This window comes from Calonectris borealis, chromosome 5 (genome assembly GCF_964195595.1).
Source record: "Calonectris borealis chromosome 5, bCalBor7.hap1.2, whole genome shotgun sequence".
NCBI classification, from domain to species: Eukaryota; Metazoa; Chordata; class Aves; order Procellariiformes; family Procellariidae; genus Calonectris; species Calonectris borealis.
The window spans coordinates 2,535,816-2,545,623 of NC_134316.1; the positions used below are offsets into that span (position 1 = coordinate 2,535,816).

The 9,808-nt window shown below is 59.2% G+C and overlaps 1 protein-coding gene across 2 annotated transcripts in view; it reads right to left on the reverse strand.

Annotated features, from left to right (window-relative positions):
* MDGA2 (MAM domain containing glycosylphosphatidylinositol anchor 2) overlaps window positions 1-5,140 on the reverse strand; it is a 388,607-nt gene extending 383,467 nt beyond the window's left edge. Inside the window, exon 1 of one of the 2 annotated variants that reach the window (XR_012673750.1) lies at window positions 4,962-5,140. Coding sequence is in view for 1 of the 2 variants with exons in the window: in XM_075150684.1 (XP_075006785.1) it covers window positions 4,962-5,034 (73 nt within the window). In the remaining variant the exon portion in view is untranslated. The remainder of the gene's footprint in view (window positions 1-4,961) is intronic. The other variant, XM_075150684.1, reaches the window with a different exon arrangement.
* Between the last annotated feature and the right edge of the window lie 4,668 nt (window positions 5,141-9,808).

Here is a 9,808-nt window from a genome sequence, read left to right on the forward strand (position 1 = left end):
GACACCAGGCTCCCTCGCTCCCGCGATGCCGGCTGCTGCACGGCCCCTCACCTGTGGCACAACTAAGAACCGCGGGAGCAGAGTCAATCCCAATCGTCCATGAGAGGCACGACGGCTGCTTCCTCGCCTCTGCGTGCGCCCAGGTTGAGCTGCCGAAGCTGAAGTTCATCTCAGACCACTGCTGAAATCCCAGTGTAAACATCCGCGGTGTGAGAGGGAGGAGGAGATCCCTCTCCGGGGCTCAGTCAAGAGTTAAAGCTCTCAGTGATCAGTTGGCTCCTGCAAAACCTCCTGGAGCAGGCGGCGGAGGAGCACACAGCTGCTCAGAAACACCGGCCCCTGCGGCACCGCATAATTCCTCCCCTGTTCCCGGGCCGCCGCGCTTCCCTCGCACAATGTCCCGAATTGTGCGGGGTTAAACCGCCCCACACAACGCCCGCATTCACACCCGGCCGAGGCGAGCAGCGCCGCAGAAATACCCTCCGTCCCCGCGCTGCCGCGGTGACATCTGGGGCCGGTCATCCAGAGGCTGCCCTCGCCGGCAGAAACGGGCAACCGGCCTTTCTAATGGGGAAAACGCTCTTGCTCTGAGTGGTTTGGGTTTTTTTCCCTCCCTCCCTTCTTTCATCCTTCCAATCCACTTGTTTGACCAGGGCAAGTGTTAGGGAAAGGCCAGGTCAGCAGCGGCACGCAGACACTCCCAGCTCCGAAGCCAGCAGTCATTAATCCCCCCAGGGAGCTGAGAGTACCACAAAATAATCATCATCATTATAAAGAGGCAGCCAGAGGCGACGGAAGATCTTTCCCGACACTGTGTGACCCTGCTCCACCTCCCCGAGGACACAAAGCGCTTCATCAGACCCCAATCAAGCTGCTATCTGGGGTGGAAGGTGCAGGTCTGGGTTTTGGGTTCCCCATTCCAAACCTGCTTCTTTCTAAAACATACAACTGCAATAAAAATTAAGTCTGTTGGATAACATTTTATGCTTGGCATGAGGAACAAGGACAATCTCTCTGACATTTAATACAATGCTTCCACGTTACTTTGCACCAGCAACGAAAAGCCCGATCATTCCCTCGGCTACGGCTGCTTCTCCCAACACTTTGCACACTCAGGGGCAGAGCCTCGAGGAGACTCTGGCATGTCTGAGCACAGTGGATACTCATTACAGTTGTGATCACTTGCTTTCAGGAGGCATTTGTAGCCGTCCTAACATTATCCACATCTGCAGGTGGGATGTTCAGCGCTTTTCGTTATAGGACCTGGCATAAAACACAGTGTGGGGATGCACAGAGGGATGAATATTGCATGCACACACTTTTCCCTACGACATACCTGGTGTTTACATACATGAAAAACTTGTCCTCGGTAGCTGCCCTGCTTATTTCCAGCTGAAGTCATGGGAAAACAACTAAAAGTTCTGCAAGGAGTGGGTGAAATATGCCCCAGTGGCCACGGGCAAACCATGCCACAGAGGGGGCTGCCCTGGGTGCCGGGGGGCTGCACCCCTCTGCGTGCGACACCCCCATGGGTGCAGCGGCACCTCGCCCAGCGGGTACCACGGCTGCCCCCCGTTACTGTGGTGACTTGCATGTTTTGGAAACAGCTTCCCAGAGTGAGAAAGTGTCGGCTCTGACACCGGAGCAATCGCTCCCCACGGCCCTCCCACTGCCAGGTCCCTCCTGCTCCCCGGGCATCCCTCTGGCCCCCACCCAGGAATCGGTGGCAGTGCTTGGGCTCATCCCCAGGCATTCGCTACGCTGCTTCTCGCTCCGCAGGGCACAAGGTGAGACCCTGGGGACACCATGCATCTTGGCGCCTGAACCCCAGGTCCCCAGCAAGCCCCCCGGCCGGGGCAGTTCGGCACCAGGGAAACGGATGGGGAAATCTGCTCTCCACTCTCACAAAACTCCCACGTTTTGATGAGCCACCGCTTATCTGCTTAAAAACGCTCCATGCCCATGTCGGTCTTCTCATTTAGCCATTTCTTCTCTTGTAACTTGAAGTTCGGTGAAAGGATAACCATCATGTTCTGAATACCTGCGTTTTCTGCTTTATTAACCATGCAAGTCATGCATAATTTAAATGGGAGGCAAAGTGCATACAGCACTTGAATTTTTCTAAAGATTATTTCGCCAAGAAAACAAGCTGGGCAAAGCAGAGCTGAGGAATTGTATGTCTTGCTGGGGATTTTAGCAGCTCTGCTCTCCCCCCATCCCCTGGAGAAGCGTCGTGCGGCACAGAGCAGGGGACTGGGCAGGTCTGCGCCTGCCCTGGCTCCATCACTGACCTGCTCTTCCACCTTGGGAAACTGTTCCCAGTGTCGGTGCCTCAGTTCTCCCTTAGGTTCAGCTGTACGAGCAATCGACTTTTTAATCACAGCTTTACTATTCAGAAGCAACAGAGGAAAAGTTTACAGTGAGATGTACAGCCAGACGTCATGCGACATTAATTTGCTTTTTGGTATGAACTAGGAATAAGCAAATGCAGACCATTTATTTTGCATTTAAAGGCACCAAAACAGCTCTCAAGTGCTGCTGCTCTGGGTGACATGCATGCTGCCGGGCCAAGGCAGTGTGTCGGCACAGGGCAGAGCTGAGCGGTCGCTTCTACACCCTCCTGCAGTGTCAGAGACGAGCATCCACGGCAGGCAGGCAGTGCCGGAGAGCAGCCAGGTGGAGCTCAGGCAGTGCACATCACGAGTGGGACTCTGTCCCGGGGACACAGGTCCTCCTGCGGATGAGACACAAACCTCAACAGGAGGAACTGGGGAGAAGTCGGAGTGGCAGACGGCACCTGAATGATGGGTCTAAGTGACCTGCAAAGCAGCAAGTTCTCCGTGCAGGGCTGGAGAGAGAGGCAGGGCACGGGGAGGACAGCCAGACACGGTAGCATGCTCCTTCACCTGGCGAAGCGGAGCAACACCCCGAGCCTTCCTTACGGAGGAGGTTGCTGGGCTTCTGCCTGCTCTCAGGAGGGACACCGGCATTTCAGATTATTGGCATAAAAGCAGGGAACAAGTGGGTTAAGTCAGCAAGACCTCTTCCTAACTGCTCCACGCTTGGAAGCAAAGCTGTGAGGATCTTGAAATCTTCAATAAGGGACAAAAAAGTTGTTCAAATCCCACAAGCCTATTTTTCCAAAGCAATAAGGACTAAGCGGTCTCCGTCTCCCAGGCTGGGGCTTGCTTTTGCTAATGTAACTCAGGGCACTACCTTCAAAACCTCCTTTCTCAAAATGGCCCTGGTGCACAGAGCGGGATCTTCAAGGCACTCCACGCTGCCGGGAGGCATACCCTGGGTTGGGCTTTTTTTGGCAGAGCTCTGTCCGCTAACTAACTAACCTTCGGGAGTCAATGAAGAAACACAAATTCACATGAAACGGGTTTCAAATATAGTGCAACCGCATATGACTGACTTCACACCACTCCCCCCCCACACTCTCACCAGCCCTTCACCCATCGTCCTTAACCTAAATAAGGCGTTACATTTTACAGGATGAAAAGGCATCATTGCCAAACAAAAGTCTTACTACAAATCTGCATGTGACAACGCCCGTGCATCGATGCAGGCGTTCAGTCTAGGGCAAGAGCTCCCTTTCCTGTAGGCCCCCACAAAACACGCTCTGCCTGAACAAGCCCTCTCCTATTCATGACAGCAGTTGCTATTCCAGTGCATCCAACAATATGTGCCTGTGTGTTGGGGAAGGCAGGGAGCCCTGGTGCTGCCAGTGCCGAGATCTGCATGTTAGTAATCCAGCCGCTGCGAGCAGAACCCCTCAGACATTTTCAATTACACTGAAATTTTGCAAAATTAAAAAAAGGGGGGGGGGGGGGCGGGAAGTGCATGTCTAGCCGGGGCTGCCTTGCTGGCGGGAAGCAAATATTTTAGTGCGGAAACAGGCGCAGGGGCTCGAAGGAGCAGATGTCAAACGAAGCATTTATTGGCAAATTCATGAAGTCTCCTCAACACTGAGTACCAGAGCCAACGCTCCCAGCAGCACCACACCGCTGCCGAACCCAACCGCGCTGCTTAGCCACCCCCTGCACCGCACCGCCGGGCCGGGGCATCACCGGGACTGGGGCATCACCGCGACCGGGGCATGGGCCAGGGCACCACCGGGGCTGGGGCATCACCGGAACCGGGGCATCACCGGGACCGCGGCATCACCGCGGCCGGGGCATGGACCAGGACATCACCGGGGCTGGGGCAACACCGGGACCGGGGCATCACCGCGGCCGGGGCATCACCGTGGCCGGGGCCAGCGCACGGGGCGGCGTTCCCGCCGCGCAGCACCGCGGTCCGGCGGGGTAGCCGGCTCTCCCCGCTCCTCGCCGAAACGGGGCCAACTTGCGGTGGGGGGGAAGCAACAAGACCCGCGGCCCCAGCGCCAGACCCCACGCAGCCGCCGGGGGCTGAAAGCGGAGCAGGTGATGCCCCGGCCACCCCGCTCCGCGGAGCCCCCCGCGTACCGCTCCGCGGCGGCGATTTGCAAGTCACTGCCGGGGGGAAGGCCGGGGGAGCGGGGCCGCGGAGCGCTCCCCTGCGCGCCCACCCGCGCCGCTCGGCCACGGGGACTGCGCGCCCCCGGCGGAGCACCGGGAAGTTTGCGGTTCGCCCCCGCCCCTCGCTCCGCGGCCGCTGAGCGGAGCCGCTGCTAACAAGTGCGGCGGCCCCGCGGCGCTCCGCGGGCGCGGAGAAGACCCATCGCGGCGGCGGCCAGCCCGGGCCGGGACCAGCCGGAGCCCCCCGCGCCCCCTCCCCGTCCTCCCTCCCCGGTTTCGGCCGTGCAATGTCAGCGTCTCATGGCAACGGCGCTGCCTCCGCTCTGCCTCCGCCGGCTCCCGCGGCGCGCAGCGGGGCCCCGCCACCCCCGCAGCCGCGGAGGGGGACTCCCCCCCCACCCCCTCCTCCCGCCCCGGCGACAGTCGCGACAAGGTCACACCGCACCCCGGACTCACCGTACACCCCTTGCCCGGAGCTGCCCTCCAGCAGAACCGTCAGCAGCCCCAGCAGCCCGATCGCTACATCCATCTTCACGTGAGCATCCACATATCCAGCCCGGCGCGGGGGGGGAGCGGCGGGGGGAGGCAGCGCAGCGCCCGCCGGAGCCCCGCGCTCCGCTGCGGCCGAGCCGCGCACGCCCGCGCAGGCAGGGCGGCGGGGGCAGGCGGCGGGCACCGCTCCGGTCCTCCTCCTCCTCCTCCTCCTCCTCCGCCTCCTCCTCCTCCTCCTGCGCAGCGGGCGGCGCGGAGCGGCGCGGAGGGGCGCGGGGCGAGCCCCCCTCAGAGCGGCAGCCCCCTCAGGGCGCCGGCCGCCGCCGCCGCCGCCTTCCGGGGCCGCCGAACGCCTCCCGGGGCCGCCGCAGCCGCCTGCGCCCCGCGGCCATCAGATGCCATCGCAGCCCCGCGACCCCCGCATGGTGCGCGGAGCCCCCCGCGCGGCGCGGAGGTGGCGTCGGGGGAGGGCGGGGGGCCGCGGAGGTGTGTCCTGCTCTTGCGCGCCGGGAGCAGCCCTCACCGCGCCTGCGGAGCGGCGGCCGGGCCCATGGCGGGGGGGGCGAGGGGGCAGTGGGTTTCCCTCTGCCGTGCGGTGGGTGCGTGTGGGGTGCGTGTGAGTGTGCGAGTGGGGATGGAGGGCGGCGGTGTGCCGTCACGTTGTGCTATACGTGCCGGCAGCCGGAGCCGGGGAGCCGCAGCCCGGCGACGTCAAAGCTGCGTGGCTCGCTGCTGCGCGCCTTCCTCCGCCTCCTCCTCCTCCTTCTCCTCCTCCTCCTCCGCCGCCGCCGCCGCCTCCCGTATCCCCGCGGCTCCGCCACCGGGCGCGCAGGGCCGCGGGCGGTGCCAAGCTGGGACGCCGCGCTCCGCTCGGAGCCGGGATGCGCGGGTGCGGTGCGTCCCGCTCTACTCCGGGATGCGCGGGTGCGGTGCGTCCCTCTCTGCTCCGGGATGCGCGGTGCGGTGGGCCCCAGGTCCCGCTGCGCGGTGCGGTGTCTCCGCTGCGCGCCGCGGTTCTGATGGGTGGTCAGCCGGCACTGGGTACCGGTCACACGGTTCCTCAGGGCTGCGCGGTGCGGACAGTGCGGGGCGCCCTGCGCCCGCGCTGGCTGCGCGCTCCGCTGCCGGCTGCGGGGGGGTCTGGCCCGGCAGCTCCGCGCACCTCCCGCCGGTCCCGGGCAGAGCCCCCGGCTCGGGCTGCGCGCCTGCGGTGGGGCTTCCCCGCCGGCACTCTGAGCCTGCTGTCCCCTCGTCACCACCCCACTACACCCCGCTCCCTCTCTGCCCCGTGCTGGGGGGGCACCCCACGGTTCAGACCTCCTCCCAGCCGTGCTCTGCGCCACTGGCGACACACGCTCGTGGGGTGCCGGTGGGCAGCAGTGCTGCTTTCCCCGGCCTCCACGGAGTAAACACCCTGTGCTTGCTCAAGGTTGAGTGCCCCGGGGCACGGGGCTAAGGACAATCACCGGCCTGGGGGCTCCTGCACCCTAGTGTGACAAGAGGTGACACGGGGGGGGCACAAAGGGGACAAGCTGCTCCGTGTGTCTGGCAGGCAGCGATGCAGCTCCGCTGCCCACTGCTGGATTTTCACCTGGTCATTACCCCCTTCAGTGGTGTTTGGCTTTCATCAAGTATCTGAGATACCTCCCTGGCTCCCAGCACCTTCCCAGGCTGCACTCGGGCTGCCTGAGGTCCGTACATTTTGGGGTCCCGTGGGAATTGTGCTGGTGAAGGTCTCTTACCTCCAATTTACCAGAGCAAACCAAGGACTTATTGGGAAGTGACTGCCCCTGTCCCCTTCCCTTCTTGCTTGGATTCCCTTCTTGCAAGGATTGCACCAAAACCATGGGCACCTTGGACACAGTTACATTCAGCTTCCTTCTCTGCCTGCATCAATTAAGGATTAGTGCTCAAGGCCAAGACAAAGTGACATACTCTGGAAGAAGCAATTGCGCTGTCAGGGTTTCTTGTGACCCCACTGGCACGAGGCGGGACACTGTTAACAAGGCTTGGACTCTTTTGGCGCTGTTGAGGGCTCTCCTCACCAACCCACTGGTGGCAGGGGCTGAGCTCCTCAGTGCTGCCTTTCTGAGATGATCCGATGCATTGCCCTGTTGAGCTTCCATCCCCAAAGGGCTCAGAGCCATCCAAGTCATCATTCATCCATCAATAACTGATGGATGCAAGGGGCCGGATTCGGTTCTTGCTGGGGCTGCTCCCTCCTCCCGACCTGGTAAGAAAGTGGGAGGTGGAAAGAGGGACGGGCGCAGCGCAAGCCCCATGCCCACGGAGCGCAGGCTGGCACTCAGCACTGGCTGGAGCCTGTGAGGATGGTGCTGAGATTGCACTGGGATTGCGCTCAAAATATTGTGTCTCCCTCAAGAGACGCAGTGTTCTGCGCCATTCCGGATACTCTCACTGCCTCTGGCTGCCTTGAGGTTTGATGTGTTCACAGAGCTGACTCTCAGTGCAACCATTTTCTCTTCCCGTAGGAAACCAGGTCAGTGGGGGATTCGGGAAGGTTTTTCTCTGAAGGTTGGGAAGCCTTTCAGAGATCCACGCTGATGTATGGACGCACACCAAAAGCCACACGGTTGTTGCTTCGTTGCTAAGGTAGACAGCAACATCAGCAAATGCAGGGTAGTTCCTCCAGCTGCACTGACTCCTTGGGACAGATTGCGTGTGGTCCCTGGGTGGGTGTTGGCAAAGGTTGCTCCGTGCGGGAAGCCAGAGCAGCGTGGCTTCCTCGCTCACAGGAATGTACTGGAGGAAATGGCAGACTCTTGCCAAGCAACTTCTCACTTGACTGTAGGACGTGGCAGCACAGTGGCCATTTAATGCAGGTTTCCTCCTGCTTCACGTGCAAAAAGCCTTCCAGGTGTAGTGGAGCCACTTATCCAGAGGAGGTGAAGGACTGCTAAGTCATGGACATGTCTCACTGAGTGATGGGATATCTAGGGATGAGGGGAGATTGGGGCCTGTAGCTCCCTCCAGCACAGCAAGTCCCAGGGAGGTTCAGCTCCGTAGACCCAACAGTCCAGAAGCCATGGGCACCGCTGGGGGATGGAAGGGGAGGTCCTCAGCTGCCACTGCACTGCTCAGAGCCTAGCAAAGCTATTCCCTCCATGGAACTATCCGAATGCATCTGATCACCTTCGCTGGTTGGCCTCCCTATTTGAAGGGAGTCCCAGATTGCATGTCTGGGTTCACCCGATGCTCTTTTTTATCTGTCTTTCAGTTGCAAGGAGAATTTGGAGTAATCTGCCTCAGTAGATCTCCAGAGGTTGCATTTGCAGTGTGGCCTTCAATAGATTACATTCAACCTTCAGTTGCCTTTTGTCTTTTCTCTACCTTCAACCTCTCCATCCTGCCACATATGTGCCAAACTGGCCCTCAAAGCAACAGCTGTGCCACGTCTTCTGGGCTATCGTCATCCCAACCCAACCCAGACTTGCACCCAGGGCTCTGGTGTCCCTTCCAGTTATTTTTCCCCCCAGTCTCCTTTCTTACTCCTATGACCAACAGCCCCACAGCATGGAACGTGGACATACTCCAAAAGCTCTTTTGACCTTGTGAGGACAGTGCGTGTTTCTTCACCTGTAAAGCCCCATGCATGGCAGGAGAAGCCCAGGGCCCAGCCCTACCACTTCTTGTTGGAGATACTTCAAGTGGAGGTGGAAAGAAGAGGGACATGTACCTTATTGTCTGCTTTGTAGGTTGAACATCAATAACCCCTAAGGTTGATCCTTTCTCACCCTGTTTCCCAGCCCTTACATGGTTAAATCCAAGATCCTCACAGCGCAGATATGTGTTATTTGATCCTGAGGGCTGAAATCATTAACTGGCTGCTGCTCTACCCTGTGGAACAGCCATTAGAAGGGACGCAGCATTTTGTTAGCACATCATTGGCACGCTTTCTTGGCAGTTCAGGCTTCGGCGCTGCAGAGGCTAAGGCACCTAGTAAACTTCACCACAGAAGTACTGCGATTGAAATTCGTAAAATAACTCGCAGTCTGAAATTAAGCAGGGGCATAAATCCCTGTGGGATAAGTGTCCCAATGATTTCCACTGAATAGTATCATCCGACATGGCTTTTTTTTTTAAAGTATCTTGTTCTTAAATGTTTAAACATTACAGCTACTGCTAAGATCTGCTTGACAATGTTAAGCTGTGAACCTAAACCCAACCATCTCATAGATAGTAGTTTACTGAAGAAAAAGGAGGAATTGAAATAACTCACCAAGTCAGAGCAGGCAGCCACCTGGAGTTTCCCAAATCGCTCTCTATAATGACATTAAGTAGCAGAGGGGTTGCTCTCCACTGGAATAAGTTAGCCAGAAATTGTTCTGGGGGTTGTGAAATTCAGCTGGTCTCATTTGGGGTGTTCTCAGGACCGGGACTAGGGTTTGTGGCTGGGCTCCATCAGCTCCAGCGCTTGCGATTTGCTCTGGGAGGGAAAATGTGTCGCGAGGAAGGTCCCCACAGACTACTTGCATACACCACCTCAGACTGCAAATCCCCCCAGGTTCATTTTATGGCTTTCGTTTATCACTGGAAAGGCTCACGAGGCTCATCTGTTGCTTTTAACCCCAAAACAAGTTCCTATTTCAGTACCATCCCTTCTCCCTGCCAGCTCCCAAAAACATGAAGACCCTCCTCTTGCTCAGACAATGCAGAGTGACCCACCAGCGCTGGCAAAGCGTATTCAGGGGCTGCCCAAGGAGACCACGCATCGGGTGATGCATCCATGGGGTGAAGAGCTGGGAGAGCAGGAGGCCAGCAAGGTAGAACCAGCGGCCAGGGGTCCCTGG